The 22,271-nt window shown below is 36.4% G+C and overlaps 1 protein-coding gene across 6 annotated transcripts in view; it reads right to left on the bottom strand.

Annotated features, from left to right (window-relative positions):
* Positions 1–22,271, bottom strand: part of SCAPER (S-phase cyclin A associated protein in the ER) — a 492,749-nt gene that overhangs the window by 125,266 nt on the left and 345,212 nt on the right. For all 6 annotated transcript variants that reach the window (XM_067754830.1, XM_067754870.1, XM_067754881.1 and 3 more), the window contains exon 25: positions 6,935–7,058. In XM_067754830.1, coding sequence (XP_067610931.1) covers positions 6,935–7,058 — 124 coding nt within the window. The remainder of the gene's footprint in view (positions 1–6,934; positions 7,059–22,271) is intronic.

Here is a 22,271-nt window from a genome sequence, read left to right as displayed (position 1 = left end):
ATACTTGGTATGGTATCAGTCATCTTAAATTTGTTGATGTGTTTTGTGACCTAACATGTGACCTATCCTGAAGAATGTTCCATGTGTGCTTGAGAAAAATGTGTATTCTGCTGCTGGTGGGTGGAATATTTTGTATATGTGTATTAGGTCCATTCAGCATATAGTGTTGTTCAAATCCTCTGTTTACTTAATGATTTTCTTTCTAGATGTTTATCCATTATTGAAAGTGGGGTATTGAAATCTCTTACTTTTACTGTGTTACTGTCATCTTCTTCCTTCAGTTCTTTTCAATGGTTGCTTCTTATATTTGAGTGCTCTGACGGGTGCATATGCATATATATTTACAATTGTTTTACCTTCCTGAAAAATTGACCTTTTATTACTATATGATGTCATTCTTTATCTCTTCTGAGAGTTTTTGACTTCAAGTCTATTTTGTCTGATATAGGTATGGCCACCTCTGCTCTTGTTTGGTTACCATTTGCATGGATTATCTTTGTCACTTCTTTCACTTTCAGCTTACGTGTGTCCTTAAATTTAAAGTGAGTCTGTTGTTGACAAATGAGTTTGATCCATTCAGCCACTGTACGTCTTTTTACTGGAGAGTTTAATCTATTTACATTTAAAGTAATTATTGATAGAGAAGGAACTACTATTGCCATTTTGTTAATTATTTTCTGTCTTGTAGTTATTTTGTCCCTCATTCCTCTCCTGCTGTCTTGCTTTGTATTGCTGATTTTTTTTTTGTAGTAACATGCTTTGATTCTTTTCTCATTTTCTTTTTTTTTTTTCTTTTCTTTTTTTTTTTTTTTAACATCTTTATTGGGGTATAATTGCTTTACAATGGTGTGTTAGTTTCTGCTTTATAACAAAGTGAATCAGTTATACATATACATATGTTCCCATATCTCTTCCCTCTTGCGTCTCCCTCCCTCCCACCCTCCCTATCCCACCCCTCCAGGCTGTCACAAAGCACCGAGCCAATATCCCTGTGCCATGCGGCTGCTTCCCACTAGCTATCTACCTTACTACGTTTGTTAGTGTGTATATGTCCATGACTCTCTCTTTTGAGTATCTTCTATAGGCATTTTCTTTGTGGTTGCCACTGGGTTTACATAAAACATCTTATAGTTATAATAATCTATTTCAAGCTGATAACAACATCAATCACATACAAATATGCTACACTTTTACTTCTCCCCCCCAATATTTTATGTTACTGATGTCACAAAATACATATTTTATATCATGTATCCATTAACATACTTTTATAGTTATAGTTATTTCTACACTTTTGTCTTTTAATTTCTATAACAGAATTAACAGTGATTTAACCACCCTCCCATTACAGTATTACAGCATTCAGTATTTGTCTACATATTTACATTTACCAGTAAGCTTTATACTTTCATATGCTTTCATGTTTTCATGTTTCATGTTGCTATTTAGTGTCTTTTTGTTCCCAATTGAAGGACTCCTTTTAGAATTTCTTGTAAAGCAGGTCCAGTAGTGGTGATGAATTCCCTTAGCTTTTATTTATCTGGGAAAGTTTTAATTTTTCCTTCATTTTTGAAGGATAGTTTTGCTGGATATAGTGTTCTTGGTTGGCCTTTTTTTCTTTCAGCATTTTGATTATAACCTCCCACTCCCTTCTGGCCTGTGGTGTTCCTGGTGAGAAATCCACTGATTGTTTTATGAGAGTTCCCTTGCATGTGACACGTTGCTTTCCTTTTGCTGCATTGGAAATTCTGTCTTTGACTTTTGATAAGTTGATTATAATGTGTCTCTGTGAGATTCTTTGGGTTCATCAAAGTTAGGATCTGTTGGAATTCTTGAATTTGGATTCCCTTTCCTTCACTAGATTGGGAAATTTTAGGCCATTATTTATTTAAATAAGCTTTCTGCCCCATCCTCTCTTTCTCTCTCCTTTTGGGACTACCATAATACATACATTGGCCTACTTTACAGTACAGCATAAGTCCCTTAGGCTTTTTTCATTCTTTTTTCTTTTTATTCCTAACTGGATAATTTCAAATGACCTATCTTTTAGTTCGATGATTCTTTCTTCTGTTTGATCAATGCTGATCTTGAATTCCTCTAATTTTTTCAGTTCAATCATTTTGTTCTTCAGCTCCAAAACTTCTCTTTGGTTCTTTTTATATTTTCTACCTCTTTGTTATTTTCATTTTGTTCATACATCATTTTCTTGAGTTCATAGAACATCCTTATGATGATTATTTTGAATTTTTTGTCAGGTAATTCATATACCTGTTTCTTTAGGGCTGGTTTTGAAGATTTATCTTGTTCTTTGTAGGGGCCATGTTTCCCTTTTTCTTTGTGTGTCTTGTAACTTTGTGTTGGGATCTGCACATTTGAAAAAACAGGCATGACTTTTAGACTGTACATACTGGCTTTGTAAAGGGGAAGACACCAATCACCTTGACTAGGGAATCAGGCATTCTCTGACACTTTTGTAGGGGATAGGACTTCTCTGGGCCTGCGTGAGCAATTCCTCAATTAGAAAGGCTTGCTGGTTTCTGTTTCAGGAGATCATAATCTCTTGCTCCCTCTGGTGTCTGCCTGCAGCACTGCAAGTTCTCTGGTTCTCAGAAGCAAGCTGCCTTGCTCTCTCTTGTTCTCAGGGCCTGCCAGGCATCCAAAGTATGCCAGTTTCCTGTCAGTGCCATAAGTCAGGTGAGACAGATACAAGTCCCCTGGCAGCCCTCCAAAAAGACAGAATGCAGGACTCACACTCAACTCCCCTCCCTCCTAGAGGGGAGAACCCATGGCCTGGGGTATTATCTTCCAGTGTGGAGCTGTGCCAACTTGAGAGAGGGGCAATCATGAGTAAAGCAAAACAGTTCTTCTTACCCACATCAATGTGGCTGTTCTTGGCTTTGAGATCATCTGGGGTATTGCAATATCTTAACTGTTTACCAGAGTTCTCACAATGGTATTTTGGTCTGTATATAGTTGTTAAGTATCTCTGTGGGGAATGAGAACTGGGGCTTCCTATTTTGTCAGTTTGCTCTTTTTCACTGGTCTTTCTATTGCCTTCTAATGTGCATGTCTGGTCTCCTCAAGGAGACATTTTGAAGGTAGAGGCCTACTTTTCTATGCACTGAAATGATTTAGGTACAGAGAAGATTCTTAACAATTACTTATTGAATGAAATCTGCTTTAACATATTTTAAAGTTTTCATACTTTTTGGAAGATAATACATCTCTGTTAGCCTTCATCCTAGATCATGCCTGTCTAAATGTACTGTTTTTACAGGGCTCCAAATAAATTCCTCAAGACCTTATCTTAAAAATCCTACTTTGAATCTGCGCTGCAAGAAAAAGCACATACTTTTACAGTGCCACATATGCTAATTTAGCTTTTGTAAAAATCATAATCCAGAACTGTAGAATTTCCATCCTTCCTCAAGGCATGGGCAAATACAATTTCTTCCCGAAAGCCTCTCCAATGCTCCAATTAGAATTCATTCATTCATTCATCAAATATTTAACAGGCACCTCTTATGTGCCAGGCACTCTTTTAGGCTGTGTGGGCTACTCTGTAGCTCTGATTATGTTACAGAACTTCTCATAGCTTTTCTTTAATGTTAATGTATGTAAGTTGTTCCTTCTTCAACTGTGGGCTTCTAGAGGGAAGGAACTGTGTCCAATTCACCTCTGTAACCCTGGAATCTGTACAATGCTTTGCACATAATTGAGATGAAATACAAGAGTGCTAAAACAAACTCCAAACAGCTAGATTGGGGGAAAATAAAGTCTTCGAAACCACCTCAGTTTGCTGAAGAACCAGAAAGGCTGAAGTGCACTATAATCAGGTGTCATATAAATTCCACCAGATCTCAATTAATTAGCTTCTTTTATGCTTCTTTCTAATCCTTCTGGAAAATGTGTTGATGACTATTTTCTATCCTTTACTTAAAGGGTACTAACAAGTTAGTGATCCATATTTCAGTGACATGTATATCAAAACAAGTCAGCAATAAAAATGGAAATGCACTCAAGTGATTTCCAGAAAAATAAAAATCACCATCACTAGCCACCACCACCCTCCACTTTCCCAACTTAGAAAACATACCCTCCTCTCACATACTCTATCACAGCGGTATTAGAATTGACAGCTAGAGAATGAAAAGCCAAAAGGAACAGCAGAAACCAGAAAGTGCCACATATAGGGGGGATGAAATGTGTTTGACAAACTAATGTCCCAGGATCCCAGTTCTAAACTGAACAAGATAAACATAGAATGTGGTGAAATCCACTGGTTGGGAGATTAAAAGCTTTCTGAGTGTCAAGAAACCTTGAGGTCACAAGTAAGGGAATATTATTCAAAGAAAACTGGGGATTTCAAAATACAGGGAGAGGATCAAGCTACTTGTACAAGCTCCTGGCACATAGTAGGCACTTAGTAATTGAAAGTTATTATGAGAAGCTAAGGTCTAGCTCAAATGTCCCTCCTTTGTGATATCTTGGGCAGAGGCTACTGAGCTCCTTCCTCTGTGCTCCATTATACTCTGTACAGGTTTCCAACACACTGTTTTTATATGCAGTTTATGTGTCTATTCCCACTCCTATGCAGGAATTTCCTGGATGATTGGGATCATGTCTTATGCTTCTCTGGAACTGGAAATAGTAGGCGCTTACAATTATTAAGTGAGAGAATAAACAAACTACCTCATACAATAAGAAAAGGTTTCGATCAGAAAAGAATGAACAGCTAGGATGGAAGATCTTGTCTATAAGTCTTCTTGCTCATTCCTTCACATTTCAAATGTCTCTTTTGTTACTTGTTCTGTTCAAAGTACATTTACGTATCTTCTTCCATTAGCAATATAGAATAGGTTTCACAGAGTAAATTCTTCCAGATGATGCAGCATGCAACAGTGGGAGAGCATGGGGTTCGGTTTTATAGTTTTTGCTTCTTATTTTGAAATAATTTTAAATTGGTAATGGAAGAATATAAATTATATACTTTGTACAGGACAAGTAACAAAAGAGAATGGCTTTTAAATGTGAAAGAATATGCAAGAAGACTTAAAAACAGGATATGATGCAAGAATAGTAGAGTTCCCTTCAGCCAGTACCCCTACTGTTAACACCTTACAAAACCATAGTATAATTACCGAAAGCAAGAAGTGAGCCAATAAAATTAACTATTCTATAGACCTTATTTGAACGTTCAGTTTTCTCACTAACGTCCTTTTTCTGGTCTAGGATCCCACATTACATCTAACTGTCAGATCTCCTTAGTTTCCTCCAGTCTGTGACAGTTCTCCAACCTTTCCTTTTCTTTCATGACACTGACACTTTTAAAAAGTACATGTCAATTTTTGTGTAGAATGTCCCTTAATTTGGGTTTGACAGACCTAGGTTGGACACTTGACTCCGTGACTTACTATCTATGTAGCCCTGGGCAAACCAACCTCTCTGGGACTCAAGTTTCCTCATCTGTAAAATGATATAATAATACTGACTTTCTGTTTTAAAAGTTAAATGAAGCAATATATATTAAAATACCTGGAATATAATAAGGCCATACCACAAATGCTAAGTCTTTTCTCCTTGCCCCTGCCTTTCAACTATTTCTGATAGAATTTTGCTAAATGTGTAACCCGTATTTCAATGCCTTCTTTTATAGATAAAACCACATATAACTTAGCCCTCAAGTGATGACTCAGTGTCATCACTATAAATAGCCATTATTGCACTGTGTAACAGTTCTAGGTCTGTGTTTTTTGTTCTCTCTCACTGCAGTCCCTTCTCATTGTCAGTATACCTATGTGTAAGGGCCTCATCATTTCCTTTCTGATTTTCAGCTTGAAACATATGGAGTTCCATTTATTTACTTATATATTCATCAAAGACATACTGAAGCTACTGTGTCAGGCCCTGTGTTAGGATCTTGGAGAAAGTGATAAATTACCTCCTGTCCTCCTTGATTTTATGGCTAGCTGGGGAAATGGACAAGTAAACAGTTAATTACAATTCAATGTGGTTAATTCTACGAATGACATAATGCAGAGGAGCATATAAGAAGAACACCTAACCTGGACTTGGGGAAAGAGTCAGGTTGGGGAAGGTTTCATAAAGAAGGTGCCATTATGTCTCAGTAAAGGTCTGCAGAATGTGTAGAAATTAACCAGATGGAGAAGGAAAGAGAGCAAAAGGCACACAGTTTAGGATGAGCTATTAGAAATACATGCTGAGTAAAAGTAGGTCGGTTCTGAAAAATAAATCTCCTGTGTTATAAACTTGCAGCTTGAGAGCGATTTTGTGCCAATACCTCAGGAGCTCAGAAACTTGACCAAGAAAATTCTGGCCCCAGGGCTGTGTTCTGGAGACTGCAGTTGACAGGCCTAAACCTTTGGATATTATGCTGAGCTTACCTCTTTCAACATCTGTGAACCGAAGTAAAATGTAAGGCTACAATTGGCTGCTTGTTCCCATTTCAAACGTATAACAGGTTTGCCCCTTTCTGACAGAGGAGTTTCTTGCTTCAAAAAAATATATCAATGGTCATCAAAAAGTCCTTTTTAAACTGACCCTTTTAACTGAGCTGGTAAGATAGGTTTTGAGACTTTCCCAGCTGTCTTCCCTTCTACAGCGCTCATTCCTACGGCCTCAGAGGTTTGCCTTTGAGCTTAACTGATTCCAAAGCCCTAGTATGACCATGTAAATTTATGATATCAGCAAGTGCTACAAGTATATTACCCATCAAATACTGGAAATTAGGAGAATGCAATATAAGATTTTCAAATTAAGAGGTTTTTCTGCCAGTTCCTATTTTACTCTCCCAATCATCTTCACTTTTTTTTTTTTCCCCCAATCTGGAGAGTAAATAAGCTTTTAGTTTTCTCCACAGGGGATATTTCTCAAATCTTAGCTGCTTCTAACTCAAAGCAATAATATTACATACCGTCAACTGGTGTATGAGGAGGTCCATTAAGAAGGTAATCTTGTTACTAAACAGAACATCAGTGCAGTTTTCTGAACAGTTATTGCAGGTGAGGTTGTAAACATTGATTGCATTGCAGAGAGACCTAACAGAAGGAGAAAAACACCACTTATAAAACTCGTGCAGCTCTTCTCTAAACAATTTAAAATACATAAAATGAATGGTATAAAAGCAACAGGCATGGGATAGAAGTCACTCTAAAAAAAAAACAAGCCAAATATTACTAGGTACAAGGTCCATCAGCTAGATATAAAAGCTTGTAATTTTTATCCACAGCCCAGTGTTCATTAGTAACTAATTCTTGCCTCTTATTAATTTCTTAGTTGCAGCAGCAGGCAATGGAAATGTACTTACCAGTCTACTGACAAGGTCTTAATAATCTAAGATTAGATATTACCCAGGAATTTTGGGATCTAGAATTCTTTGAATAATACCCAGAAAAAAAGGTCTGCCAAAGCTCCTGTTGCTAGATCTCCTGGTTGACAAGGGCAGATGATGGAAGAAGGGAGCACACATAAGGAGAAACTAGAGGCTTTCCCTGTGAGACAAGAACTGCAGAGTTCTGGGGAGTGAGCACCACACCTGCTCAGAGATTGAGCAGGGGAGGACCTAGAGAGTAAAACAGTCTAAGGTCAAACCCATCAAAGAAATGTTTTTTTTTTTTTTCTTAAGGATTAAAAAATTATATGCCACTGTTCAAAGAAACATTTGGAGCAACACTCAATGGGTATTCTTCTGAGTGCTTTGAAAACTGTGATTAACCTGCATTGCCTGAGTGATCAATGTTGATTCCTGCCTGTCTGACTAAATCTCCTGCTTAAGTCCTATGTATAAGTGTTTCGATTTAGTCCCTTACAACCAACCCTCTAGAACAACAATTCTTAAAGTGTGAACCATGGACCAGTAACATCAATATCACGTGGGAACTTTTAGAAATGCAAATTCTCAGGTTCCACCCCAGATTACTAAATACTAGAAACTTTGGGGGTAGAGTCCAGCAATTTGTGTTTTAACAAATTTCACAGGTAATTCTGATGCATCTTCAAGTCAGAGGACCACTGTTCTGGAATAGGGGCTCTAGAGTTTGACAGAGCACTAGCATCACCTGTATATCTTCAAAGATATATACTTGCCTGAGTTCCTCCCCTGGAGATGCTAGTTGGGGAATGGGAGGGCTCTAGACATCTGCATGTTTCAAAAGTTCTATGAGCAATTCTGATGTATAGCTAGAGTTGAAAAGTACAGGTCTAAGAACCAACAAGTGAGTATTCATTCATTCAACAAATATCTAAGTGCCTATGATTTTCCAGGCTCTGTGCTAGGTGGACAAGACAGACAAGCTCTCTGTCCTCATGGAGCTGATGCTCTAGTAGGAGAAAGACGGTGAAGACAGCCCCTCTTGTACTTGTAATCATCTGTTTGTCTGATATAGTTGTATCTTGCTTCACATAATTGATAGGTTCCTGAAAACTGAGCATTAGAATACACTGGTTAAGAGTAGAGGTACTGGAATAAGACACTAGGTTAGAAACCCAGTTGTGCCATTTGAGGTTTTAGCAAGTTAGTCATTTAATATCTTAGCATCCATTTTCTTACCTATAAAACTGAGATAATAATACCTAAGCTTCACATGGTTATCATGAGAATTAAATGAAGTAACAGATGTAAAATATTATACTTAGGACAGTGCCTGGCACATGCTTAAATACTTAATAATGATAGACTTCGTTAGGGTTATTAATCTTATTATTCTTGTTAAGAATAATGCACAAATAAAACATTAAAAAATCCAAAGTGTGCTATAGAAGCTATTATTTCCAGGATAATAAAGCACGGCGTGTCCCAAATTTTTTCATGGCATACTGGCATAAACAACGAAAGAGGGCTTCCCTGGTGGCGCAGTGGTTGGGAGTCCGCCTGCTGATGCAGGGGACGCGGGTTTGTGCCCCGGTCCGGGAGGATCCCACGTGCCGTGGAGCGGCTGGTCACGTGAGCCGTGGCCGCTGGGCCTGCGCGTCTGGAGCCTGTGCTCCGCGGTGGGAGGGGCCACGGCGGTGAGAGGCCCGCGTACCGCAAAACAAACAAACAAACAAACAACGAAAGGACTCTAAGTTGAAGGGAGCCAGGAGGAGGCTCAGCTCTGGCCTGACTTAATCCCTGAGGATTGTACAGGAAAATGTGGCCTACATGTAACTCATTTAGGACACATTGGTTGGAGGCACTACCTAACAAATTCTCCACAAATGCAAATCAACATTATTTCAGTTATTAGGTAACATATTTAGATTTTTCAAGAGGACTTTTCTTTTTAATTTAAAAAATAACATGTATTTGTGATTATAAAAATAATTTTAGATAACTGTCATAACTTTGGGAAAGAGAAGCACAAATAAACAGTAAAAAACTATCAAGAGATGATTGGTATTTGTACTTCCAGTCTTCTCTTCTTACAAATATTCACTTAGTTAATATGTGTACAATGAATATTTTTCCATGACATTTAATATTCTTCTATAGGGACTTCCCTGGCGGTCCAGTGGTTAAGACTTTGCCTTCCAATGCGGGGGGTGAGCGGTTCGATCCCTGGACAGGGAGCTAAGATCCCACATGCCTTGGGGCCAAAAAACCAAAACATAAAACAGAAGCACTATTGTAATAGATTGAATAAAGACTTTAAAAATGGTCCACATCAAAAAAAATCTTAAAAAAAAATTCTTCTGTAACACTGTTCTTCAATTTTTTAAGAAAAAGCAGCAGAATGCTTTCTTACTCAGAAGCTTAAAAGCTAACAAAATCTTTTTCAGAAGCTTAAACCAAAGAACAGATAAAATCAGACCTCTTCTGACTGAAGCAGAAGTGGGGGACCCAGGACCCTACTTTGTTCTCCTCTCAAAGAGCCTTGAAGGGTTCCTCAGAGGCCTGGGGACACCTACGGGTGTGTTCCCTTGGAGTACAGTAAAAACTACTGAGCTTCAATACAAATAAAATTTAACTTGGTAACTTTTTGAATAGGAATGATGACCTTAGTACAACACACACAAAAAAGCATGGTGAAAAGTATCTCCCTCTTACTTATTTCCCTCAGCCACTCAGTTCCCTACCTTAGAAATCACCATGGTTACTAGTCTACATATCCTTCCAGAAGTAGTCTGTGCATATGCAAGAGTTGTTCCCTCCCACACAAATGGTATCATACAAGATTTGGAGGGTGAAGTGAGCCAAGGCCATCTTCCCGTGCCATTGGTTGTTGTCCTTATCAAGCAAGGTTTGGAAAAGTGAGGTTTTCCTGCAGTAATATTCAGGTTCCATTTCCCGAATTCTGTGTGTCAAGAACCAGTGGGATAACTTGTACTACTTGATTTGATTTCCTAACCTCTGATCTGCAGCCTTAAGTACCCATTCTGTGGTTTCCCGGTTGTGAGAGAAAGTTGTGTGTGGCATTAGCTTATTTCCTTCCTAACTTGTGTTTGGCCTCAAAGGGAGTAGTGCCCCCAGTGGATATGTCTGGTATTGTTTTGGAGTCAACAACAAAAGGTCTACAACTTTTTCCAACAGTTTTGTAAACATCCAATTTCTTATTTTAAATTCCTTTTCTGATTAAAATACTTACATTGAGAAATATTATAGATTTTAAAAGATGGAACAGTGTCATCCAATGGATATAAAATTTTACTTCAATCAATCCCTTACTATTGTGCCCAATTTTCAATGTTATAAACAACACTGTTTTAATATTCAGAGTTCTTAGTTATATGCCACAGGAAGTAAGCTCTGGTTGACTTAAATATTAAGGAAATTAACTGACAGGATATTGGGTATATCATAGGATTTAGAAAACACAGGCATAGAAGTTACCCTGCCCGGACCAATATCCAAATCACATACCATGAAATTGATCTGCTAAAAAAAACACTGGGCACCATATGCCACAGCTTGAACTCACACTATGATTTTGGACACCAGATGCAGCTGCCTCCAATTGTCAAAAGAATAGAGTTTGGGATGTCCTTGCTTCTTACTTCATTAGCCTCAGAGTAAAAGTCTGGAGTGGGTATGTTGGGTTGTGAAGCCTAGGTCACAAGTTTATATACTAGACACAAAGAATACTGGGAAGCAAATACCTGGCATTCTCATGCTCTATAGCGGGAGGGCCACATTATATGCTTGGGAGCTCCAGAAACATAGGATGTGCTCAACAGCACAACTCATGTTCACAATAGCTGTACTGAACAAATCCTTCTGCTTCCTTAGGATGAATTTTCAGCAATGATAATTTGAGTCAAAGGATATGAACATTTAAGATTTTTGAGACACTGCAAAATTCAAATTGCCTGCCAGAAAAAAATATTTTGAACCAATTTATACTCCCAGAAAAAGAGTTTCTCCATGTTTTTACCAACATCAGATAATTTCATTATAAACAACTGTTACTGATCTGACAGCTAAAAATGGAATTTTTTTTTGCTGTACGCGGGCCTCTCACTGTTGTAGCCTCTCCCGTTGCGGAGCACAGGCTCTGGACGCACAGGCTCAGCGGCCATGGCTCACGGGCCCAGCCGCTCCGCAGCATGTGGGATCCTCCCAGACCGGGGCATGAACCCGTGTCCCCTGCATCAGCAGGCGGATTCTCAACCACTGCGCCACCAGGGAAGCCCTAAAAATGGAATTTTTAAAGGTTGCATTTCTTTTATTACTAGTGTGATCAAAGACTTTTTCATGTGCTTATTGCCAATGTATATTTATATTTTCTTGAATTATCACTGTGAACCTTTTACCCATTTTTCTATTGGGGGGGGTCTCTCTTTTTCTTATTGATTTATAAGGCTCTTTACCAATAATAAAGACATTAACCTTTTATCATCATATGTAGCAAAATAACTTTTCCAGTCTGTTGCTTATCTAAATTTTTTGTTTTTTGTCATAAAGAATGTTTTCATTTTTATTTGATAAAATCTGTCAAACGTTCCCTTTAGTACACCTGGGTATTGTGTAAAACTTAGAAGGACCTTCCCACTTCAAGATTATAAAAACATTCTTTTAAATTTGCTTCTGGCATTTTCATAGATTTTTATATTTAAATGCAAGCTATGAAATTGATTGTGGGATAAGGTATAAGGTGAGTAGCCACTTATCTTTTTGTTAATTATTCTTATCCTCTATTTTAAAATTTTTATTGGAGGTTTTTATCTTTTTCTTAGTGATTTATAAGGATTCTCTCAATATAAATATAAAAAAGGGTTAATATATGTTGTTAATATATTTTCCAGTTTACCTACAGCCATTAATTTTGCTTGTTATTTTGAAGGCATTTTTTATGTACTGAAGCTAAACAATTTTAGGCAGTCAAATAATTCTTTCTTTGTGATTTATTTTTTTCTTCCTTTCCTTTTATCCTTTAAAAGGTTATTCTTCACTATAAGATGAGGTAACTACATGTCTTTGTCTAGCCATTTGTATTTATTTTTCTTTAATCATCACTGTGTGTGGTAATTTTATGGTTTTATAATTTACTATCAAATCATTTAAAATTTATTTTGGGGTGTGGCATGAGGCAGAAGCCTAAATTCCACCCCCCGCCCCAGAGATTACTCAATAATTCACCTTTTCTCTACTGGTTTGAAATGCCACCGTAACTATAACTATATATATAGGATATATTCCCTGGTTTCCTAGTCTAGTTGCTAATATTGTTCAGCATTGTGCCAATATCACATTGTTTTGTGTACTGCAGCTTTACAGTGGGACTAACATATGTAACTATAGATCCCTCAAGGCTTAAAAAAAATGAGGGCACTATATTTAGAATGACACGTGGAATTATAGTTCTATAATTGTATCCTCTTTTCCCTTTGGTTTTGATCTATAAATTTTATGGTCTTGATTTCTTTTTTCTGTCTTATTCAATTAAATCCCTACAACTTGTCTAAAATCTTTTGTGGAATATTGTAAGGCATAAATAAACAAATACATGAAAAAGCAAACAGCACATGGTAGGGGACTTTGTCCTAAAGCCCTCTGTGCTTTAAAGAAACTGCATTTACTAGTAAAGTATGGAATATGCATCTGTATAATCTTATGCTCACAAAACTCTCCAAAGAAACTTCCACAAAGAAACTACTTTCTGATGAGAAAAAAGTGGGGCGGGGTGGGGGGGCAGTAACCAAAAATCTCAGGGTCAGGAAAAACTTGTCCACTTAGTAGAACTTGTTTGAAAAACAACCTCTATTTGAAGAGCACCTGTCTTAGAAAGATCACTTCTTTGAACCCAGCTTGGGTGGTCTGCCCAAGCAGCTTTCCTTGTAATTTAAAACTCAAATGACTGGAAGCACTTTTTAACATCAAACAGAAAGCCCCAGATTTTAAAAGCATCTTCTGAGAAGACAGTAAAATCTTACTGTCCTTTCTGTCAAAAGTACACTGTGGTTGGGTTTAGATAAAGGCTTTCTGCTCCAAATAATCATGAATACATGAGTGAATCTTGTGTCAGTAAGTCTTCTCACTGCAAATGTTTCCACTGAAAAACAGAGGACAGAAAAGGCGTCATAAAGCTGGGTATTTTAGCAATAAATACAGGAACCTATTTATACCCCAAAAGAACACTAATAGAATACAAGTGTAGTACACCTCTGACATTAAGATTAGTATCTAAGATGTTATGAAATAGTTAAATAGAAAAGCCCCAGGTGGTTGCAGCCTAAGAGGACTTGATAATATAACTAAGGAAGTATGTAAGTTTATATCCTTATGCAGTTTCTAGTGATTAAGACTTTTCAGGAAACACTGTTCACCAAAATCCACTATCTCATACCAGTGTCAAGAAAGCAGACATTTAAAAACAACTGTCATTGGCAGTTTAAAACCAGAGGCCTTATATTATAAATTATAATTTGCCTTTGGCTTGCATTGAGCATTTAATAAATGGCATATAGCTTATACACATGGAGGTGAGTGAAGGCTTTAAGTTCCCGCAGAGCAAAATTCTGCGCTAAGTAGGCACAGCAAGTAATAAGAGTCACACCAATACAGCTGCAAAGAGAAACTTGGAATTTTCATCAGTTACTGTTTCAGCCCTCATGTAAGCAAAGGATGGGCTTGATGTGGATAAGTGTAGGAAAGAGACAGAACATCACAAAACACAGCAAATGATATAGTTTAAGGAAAGAAGATTATCTGGACTGAACCAGAACACACAGCCCTGGAGTAGTACCAGTTTCCTAGGGAAGGGAGAAATGAATATTAAAACTAGAGCTCTCAAACATATTATAATTTACCACGTACATTTTGTTTGCATTAAGCATTTAATAAATGGTATATAGCTTATATGCATTGCCATTCTCAAATTATGCTTTGTCTTTATAAAGCTCCAAACTACAAGAACTTTTTAAGATATTATTAAAAAGAATTATTTGAAACTAGGGAGATGCAACTGCAGTTAAGAATTCTAACACCCTAACTGGACGCACCAAGTGAGTGGCCCCTCACAGAACGGGGCCTGTGATGTAGGGCTGGCCTTGCAGGACTGGCCCACCTGAAAGCTGTATGTGCCAATTCTGGAGGCTAAAAACTGAGACTAGTGTCAAAGCACTGAAAACTCTATTCTATTATACAACTACTTTAAGTTAGTTCTAAGCAAGGTCCTTGCCTGATTCATCCTTTTTGGGGCCCTCATAGTATGCAGCACAGAGCTGGCTGAGCACAGAGATGTCTAAATGAAGGGACAACTGTCTTCCTTGTTTCAAGGAGAATATACAAGAATGTACAACTGTGGAACATGCTAACACATTAATTAACCACATTTCCCACTATTCTGCTTTTTTAAACACTCATTAGAATGACTAGGGGTGGGAACCCCATCCTCCAGTTAAAGATCAAGTATCTCGTAAATTCATATTGTTATTTCAGATTCAAACTCAGGACTACGGGATTTTTTCTTCAAACTCTTCTATCAACATATAACAGCTCTCTTTCCTCTCTTTGACACTGAGAATCCTGGTCCTTAAGAGCAGCAAGGATGACAGAGTTAGAATATCCATAATTACTTATTTGCTTTATGCTACATTATAACACACAGCAGTTTGAGAATAACAAAATTAATAGTACACTAATTATGATTACTGAAAACAGTTAAAAATATTTTGGCATATGTCATACCTATTCCTCACCTCCAAAGAGGCTATACTAGCTACACTGTCAGAACATACAATCATCTCATACTACACTCTCCCTCTTAATCTTCTTTAGTTTTAGTGCCATAATTATATATTTAATGTTCACTATCAGTCCACATGTCAATGTATCTATATTCATTACTTGTCTGAAGCTTGTTCTCTATTAGATTCCTTAGCAAGGTCTTGTGGGAACAATATTCCCTGAGTTCTTGCATATTGATAAGTGTCTGTCCCTTTTATAAGGGAAGGTCAATTTTGCTGAATATAAACTCCTTGGCATGTATCTTCTTTTCTTGAGTATATTAAAAATGTTACTTCATTTTCTTCTGAAATAAAACACTGATATTGAAAAGTCTAATGATAAATGAATTTTCTTTCATTTATATTATCATGTGCTCTTTTGCACTTTCAATATGTAATTTTAAAATTTGAAGTACAATTTATACACAGTTACCATTTACCCTTTTTAGTGCACAGAGTTTTGACCAATGCATTCAGCAGTGAAACCACAACCACAATAAAGATATAGAACCATCATCTCCCAAATTCCCCTGGATGGTTACTTTCTAGTCATCTCCTCTCCTAAACCCTGACTATCACATATCTGTGTTCTAATTCTGTAGTTTTGCCTTTTTCAGTCATAGAAATCGAATCATTCCATATGCAGCCTTTTGACTCTGGCTTCTTTCACTTAGTACAATGCATCTGAGATTCATCCGTGTTGCTGCATGCGTAGATAGTCTGTTCCTTTTTATTTTGGAATAGTATTTAATTGCATAGATACTTTCCATGCTTATGAATTGCTTATTCATTTACCAGTTGAAGAATATTTGGGTTGTTTCAAGTTTGGGGCAATTATGAATAAAGCTGCTATAAACATTCATTTACAGGTTTTTGTGAGCACATATTTTGTTTTATTTCTCTGGGGTAACTAGGAGTGGGACTGCTGGGCCATATAGTAAGTATATATTTAATTTTATGAGAGACTTACACACTGTTTTCCAAAGTGGCTGTTCCATTGTGCATTTCCCACTCGTAGTGTAAGTAAGAGAGTTACAATTGCTCTGTATGCCCACTGGCACTTGGTAGTATCAGTTTTCTTTTTTATGAAATTTTAGTAGGTATGATGAAGTCTCTTCTTGTGGTTTGAATTTGTATTTCCTAACGAGGTAGAGCATCTTTTCATACACTTACTTGCCATCTGTGTGTCTTCTTCGGTGAAGTATCTATTCAAATCTTTTGCACATTTATTACCTTTTATTCTGTAATGTATCCAAAGCACATAAAACACTTCCTGGTCTATACATACCAGGAACTAAAAAATAAACACTGACAACAGAGCGAATGAATGTAATACTCTCTTCCTCAACCAAAAAAGGTAGAGAAAGAACATTACCCAGCTTGGAAAACATGTGGAAAGTTCATGATTTTTAAATTTTTAAAGCAAATAAAATCAGCTTTCATTTGCAAATCTTTTAGTATCAGATCTCTTAGTTCTTCTCTACAGAAAGTAGAAAGACTCTAGTGTATATTACTGAACCAGTGAATTTAAAATTATAAAACAACATGGAATGCTAACATGTAGTGTTATGCTTATAAAGTTATTTACTGAGGCAAGGGAGAAAATTTTCTAAAGCAGTCTCATTTTAATAATGTTCACTTGGTCTGTTGTACCAAATAGATTTTAGACATATAGTACTGATTAGAATAAAATAAACTGAATAAAAGCAAAGCAAAATAGTATTTAACATGGAAAATGTATTTGCAAAAAGTTCTATATGTGGTCTTGCATATATGGAAATCTTTTTAAGTGTTATTAATTTTATTGATAAAATTTGAAGATATTGAATAAGCAAGTCTTGGTTAATAAGAAAATGTCTTCTCAGCAAGAAATCTGAGGACAGAAGAATGATGCAGAAAATTTAATAAGGAAGAGATGATTCAGTTTTGATATTTTTGTGACCACAAAGAATGTGGACTTGTGACAGAATTTGGAGGTATTTTTACAGTGGACATTTGGACATTTGGATCCGTGTGAGCTGCGGACAAAGAGGAAAACTTTTCCCACTGGCACAGTGATGACTAGTGTAAATCCACACTGCCTTCTCTACCTCTGACTCCCTCCATTCTGACGCTAGAACACTTAGGGTGGGCGGGGATAGCAGGGGGGCCAACATCCAGGAATTGCAAACCAAGACAGCTCAAGGGGTCTTGAAGAGACGCTAATAATGCTGCCGACCAACCGATCTTTACTATGGGTATGTAAGTTAGGTGCATCCTACACTGAAGTTTGCACCAAAATTCAATGTAACAATCACAAATGATTATTACATTGCATATCATATTCTACAATGTAACATTTTAATAACACTGAGAGTAATTTTTTAATTAAATGCTTTTCCTAAGTATAATGATGCCTCAGAGCGGGAGTAAGAAACTCTCAAGTGGATATGTTATTTCAAGGGTTCTTCTTTAATTGGTGAATTTGGGACAATTAGATAGGCAATTTAATTATTCCACAGAGACATATTCTAATTTTAAATGTGAAAACATATATATTTTAAGCACAACCTAATTAGACTTTCTGCATTTCCTAAAATTAATCTCCCACTGAGAAGGTGTTATGTTTCAAAGATTACAAAAATATATTTAAAAATGTAGGATGAGCATCAAATTAAAACATTAATTTTAAAGTCTAGTGTTAAACTCTGTCTTGTCTAATAACAAGACAGTTATGATTAGCAAGTCTTTAGATATGTTCTTACGTAGGATCTGGTTATATAATTTTAAAGTCACAATTAAACATGTTGGCTCTGGAGAAGACCCCAGGTGGTTTGCAATGTTAAACAGCAGATTAAAGTCGACACAACTAATTTCTTTACTTTAATCTTATTAGTGGTACAACAGCTGTCAACTGTAACCATTTGTGTTCAGCCTTCCCAGGCATAAACAAAATGCCTCAATATGTCAAATGGAGATGAGTATTTATCAATCACTATGGCTAATTAGCTTGCAAAACAATGTTTTTACTTTTATTGTCTTGGGGAAAGTTATTCACTTCTAGTAAACCTTGATCTAAAAATAGACATTTAGAATTATATTACAATAATCCTGCCTAGAAATAAGGAATTGCTTATTAACAATGGATTGTATCCTAAATTTCACCCACACTGGCAAATACCATTTTATTAACACTTAATGAGGGGCTATAATGTAGCAGATACATGGGGTGGCGCATGATTTCCACCTCTATAGTACCCACATCTGTTACTGATGGGAAATAAGTCTTATGATAAATTTACTCCATATTTGCCACCTGATTTAAGTCATGAGAAGGGTGTTTAAGGTAACACAGAAACGTTGCACTGCTTTTTTAGACTTCATTGCTAGATCTTCTCTCAACATTTTGTCTCATACATACAGATAGTTACAAGTGGTTTTGGTTCATCTTTCCCAATTTCTGTTAGATCATTCCTGTTGTCCCTCTTTGGCTCCTAACCTGTTAGGAGGGAAAAATCATTCCACAAGCATTTTCTGTACCCACACCAATAAGCCACTATAATAATTGGTTTAAAAACCTTAAACCAATCAACCAAACAATACCACCTCCACCAAAAGTAAAAAACTAAACAAATAAACTAAATAACAGCAACAAAAAAACCCCAAGCTACTCACAGGAATGATGACAGTAATTTTTATAAGGTATCAAAGAAATATTCAATTTTTATTAAATTTTTAAAAGTTAAATATTCACATATCAGAAACAAAAGTATAGCCATCATTACCCTGTAAATACCAGCTTTGTAAGAGATCCACTGAGGACCCTTATAGACTCAAACAAATTAAATCACACTTTCTGCATACACCTTCAATAATTCAATTTTTTTTTGCTGTGTGGTGTAGAGTAACTTACTGATTAGTCTTATCTTTCCCGTTGTGATGTAAGCTCTTTGAAGATAAAAATCTCACATATCTCAGAAGAAATTTAACAAATACCTGAAGACTGATAATATCTCTCTTTGGTGATACCATGTAGGCAATAAGGTAGAGAAGGAAGAGTACCAGAATAGAATGCGCAGTCCTAGCTGCCAGTGTGATAACTGATGGTAAATCATTCAGTCTTTTTAAGCCTTAGTTTCTTCATTTATATAATGTGATAAATTGGTGAAGACAAGCCAAAAACTCTGTTAAATAAATGTAATATATTTATAAAACAGTTTTATTACTCTTGTATTTCTGACAATGCCAAGTGTTTTGCAGGGATTCAAAACAGCTTCTTTGTAAAGGTTCTGTCTCTCACTCATCTTTTACCCACAATACTAAACAAAGTACTACGCACATGGCAATAAAAGAATATATTAAATGACAGAATTCCTCTTTGGTTAAAATAGCATAAGCAATGCGGGCTTAAATTAAGGTAGTGGCAGCACTAATAGAAAGATGAGTGAATGAAAGAGATATAAACTTTTCTTGCCAAAATGTGAAATAAATAAGGAATAAATACCTTTTACTTTTCCCTGAATTAGTCATTTTGTCCAATTCCATCAGACTTAATTATTTTTGATATTGTACTGACAGTGTTCTAATATCTTTTCCTCTTATTAGAACATTTGTGCCCTAAGAATATCAAAATGTGTACAGCTTCCCAAGCACATCCTATTATTTCAGGCCTCCATGATCTTGCGCATGCTGTGCTCTCTGCCTAGTAGGATTTGTTAATTTGGCAAACTCTGAATCTATCTTCTAAAACCCAATTTAGATGGCATATCCTACAGGAAAGATTCTGTGTCCTCCTATGGCAGTTAATTACTCCATCCTTCATGCTATCTCTGTACTTGGTGCATACTTCTATAGTTATTCTTAGCACATCACACTAAATTACCTCGTCCCTTGTTTAGCTCACCTCTTAATGAATGAGCCCGCTGAGGGTATGGACAATGTTTTATTTCCACAAGTCTACTGCTCAGCACACAACTCCCAATCAGAATTGTACAAACCTCCTAGGTATGTGTGTAAAGGTATAATAACATATTTGGTTGTCACAATGACTGAGGGCAGAGGTATTTAATGGGCTATTACACACCTTGCAGTGTGCAGGGCAATCCCGCATTCTGACCCAGTGCCACTGGTATCCCATGCTAGAGTGTGACAATTCACAAAGCCCTTTCCTACATATTAGCACTTCACCTTCACAACAACCCTGTGAGAAAGAAATCTTTCCCCCATTTCCCAGATGAAAAATACTACAGCACAATAAGGTCTTAAGAGACAGGTCTCACATTAAATACTGGCAAAGCTGGTATTTGAACTCTAACGCTCTGACTCTAAATCCCAGCTGAGTTTAATCCATTAGTGCATTATATTCCCTTTTCTCTAATTCTAAATACAGATATTCCTGGCTTCAGTTCTAGAACTAATCAAGTGGGAAAGTGAATATGTTTATAGAAGTAGATTTTAGCCTAAAATACATTATGTGTTAGACTGTGTACCTATTTGTAAAATGTGATATTATAATCTTCATCCTATTTAGGTGTTTCTCAAGAATCTAAGTCCCAGACAGTAACAAAAGAAAAGAGGTTACAAAGTTAGCAAATTGCTACATAGTTCATAATTCTGAAAGTGCTACAGAGTATTTCAGTAGGACTGCTGTGTTACACTGTCTAGACCACCAAAGGACTTGGTCACAAACTCTACATCAATTGTTTAGTGCACTGACACTTTCCTCACAGAAATACACTGCTGATTTTAGAAGGAAATTAATAAGAAAATAGGATTCACTTAATAGAAATTAGCTTTACAACCATCTTTGCTGGAATGCATAAATTTGAAAAACTGAGAGAGATTTGTATTTACATTAACTCAAATGTCAATGCTGAGAACTATTTATATGAATTTTTATTTTCAGTAAGGCAATAACCTGAACTCTGAATCAATAGCTAGGCTTGATGAAAATGATTCCCTGGAGAAGGCATTAGTGTAAAGGAAATAGCAAGCAAGGTAGAGCCTCAAATAAGTTGTGAGTAACGTCCCAGGAGTTATTTACCAGTGACAGTTCAAGTTAAAGATTTTCTTAAGTAGACACGTAACCAAAACTGTTCAACCAACAAAATATTACCTGAGAACTTTCTACATGGAAAGAAAATGGCTTAATGTAGACTGGGCTAAGAAAAAAGTTTCAAAACTGCAAATTTTATCAGAAAACATGAATCCAGCATCTACCAGTGCAATTTTGGTAAAACAACAACCCCATCTAGAATAAAGTTTTGCATTTCTTATTGGGAAAGAGAGAGAGAGAGGAATAGGATGATGCAATGCCCTGAAACTTGCATCAGGTACTTGACTATGTCATGCTTTGGGATAGATGTTTAATAATATGGAGATATTGTGTGGTTTCCCTGAGAAGAACAAAATTACAAGTCCAAAAAAAGCTTGAACTGAAATAAGTCAACGTTTTTCTTCCTTATTTTAAGTACTATAAAAATGACTTAACAAAAAAATCATTTGTCTTTTACCAATGCTATATCTTTCTCCTAGCAGTTGAAACTGCACCGTTAAATCTTAAAATAAAGGCATATTATTCAGTTCTTAAAAATATAATAAAGCTTTACCTTGTAGTATAGGATTAACATTCTGAGCTGCATCATGCTGTCAGGACTTGAGTGGGGGGTTGGGGGGTGGTGACTGCTCTTGCAATCTCCTCACATTCAAAACATCTTAACCTCAGCTTCAAAACAGGCAACTGGTTCTAATTTCAGAAGGTAACTGGTACATTGATTAAGTTCATCATGAACAAACATTTTTTATTAAAAAGTTGGACTACGGTCCATTATGATCAAGTCTGAGAAAATAGAGTCTAAGAAAATATACTTCTAGTTTTTGTAAAAATAAGACAGTGTTACTGGGATTCAAACTAAGTTCTAATTATAAAGTTAATAATGAGGTAATCAATCTGTGACCCAAGGGCCAACCAAGAAAGTTAACACTTGAGGGCTATAAAGAACATGAGTAGTACTGTTACTTGTTCTTGCAGAACTTATGTATTGTTATTAAAGAACAATACACAATACATTTTCTAATCTGTGATCCTGAAAATAAGCTCTGCACTCTAGAGTATGTTACTTGAAGTGTGC

This window comes from Pseudorca crassidens, chromosome 1 (genome assembly GCF_039906515.1).
Source record: "Pseudorca crassidens isolate mPseCra1 chromosome 1, mPseCra1.hap1, whole genome shotgun sequence".
In the NCBI taxonomy this organism is placed as follows: Eukaryota; Metazoa; Chordata; class Mammalia; order Artiodactyla; family Delphinidae; genus Pseudorca; species Pseudorca crassidens.
The sequence above is the reverse complement of the archived record's forward strand: the minus strand, read 5'-3'. Positions and strand labels throughout refer to the sequence as shown.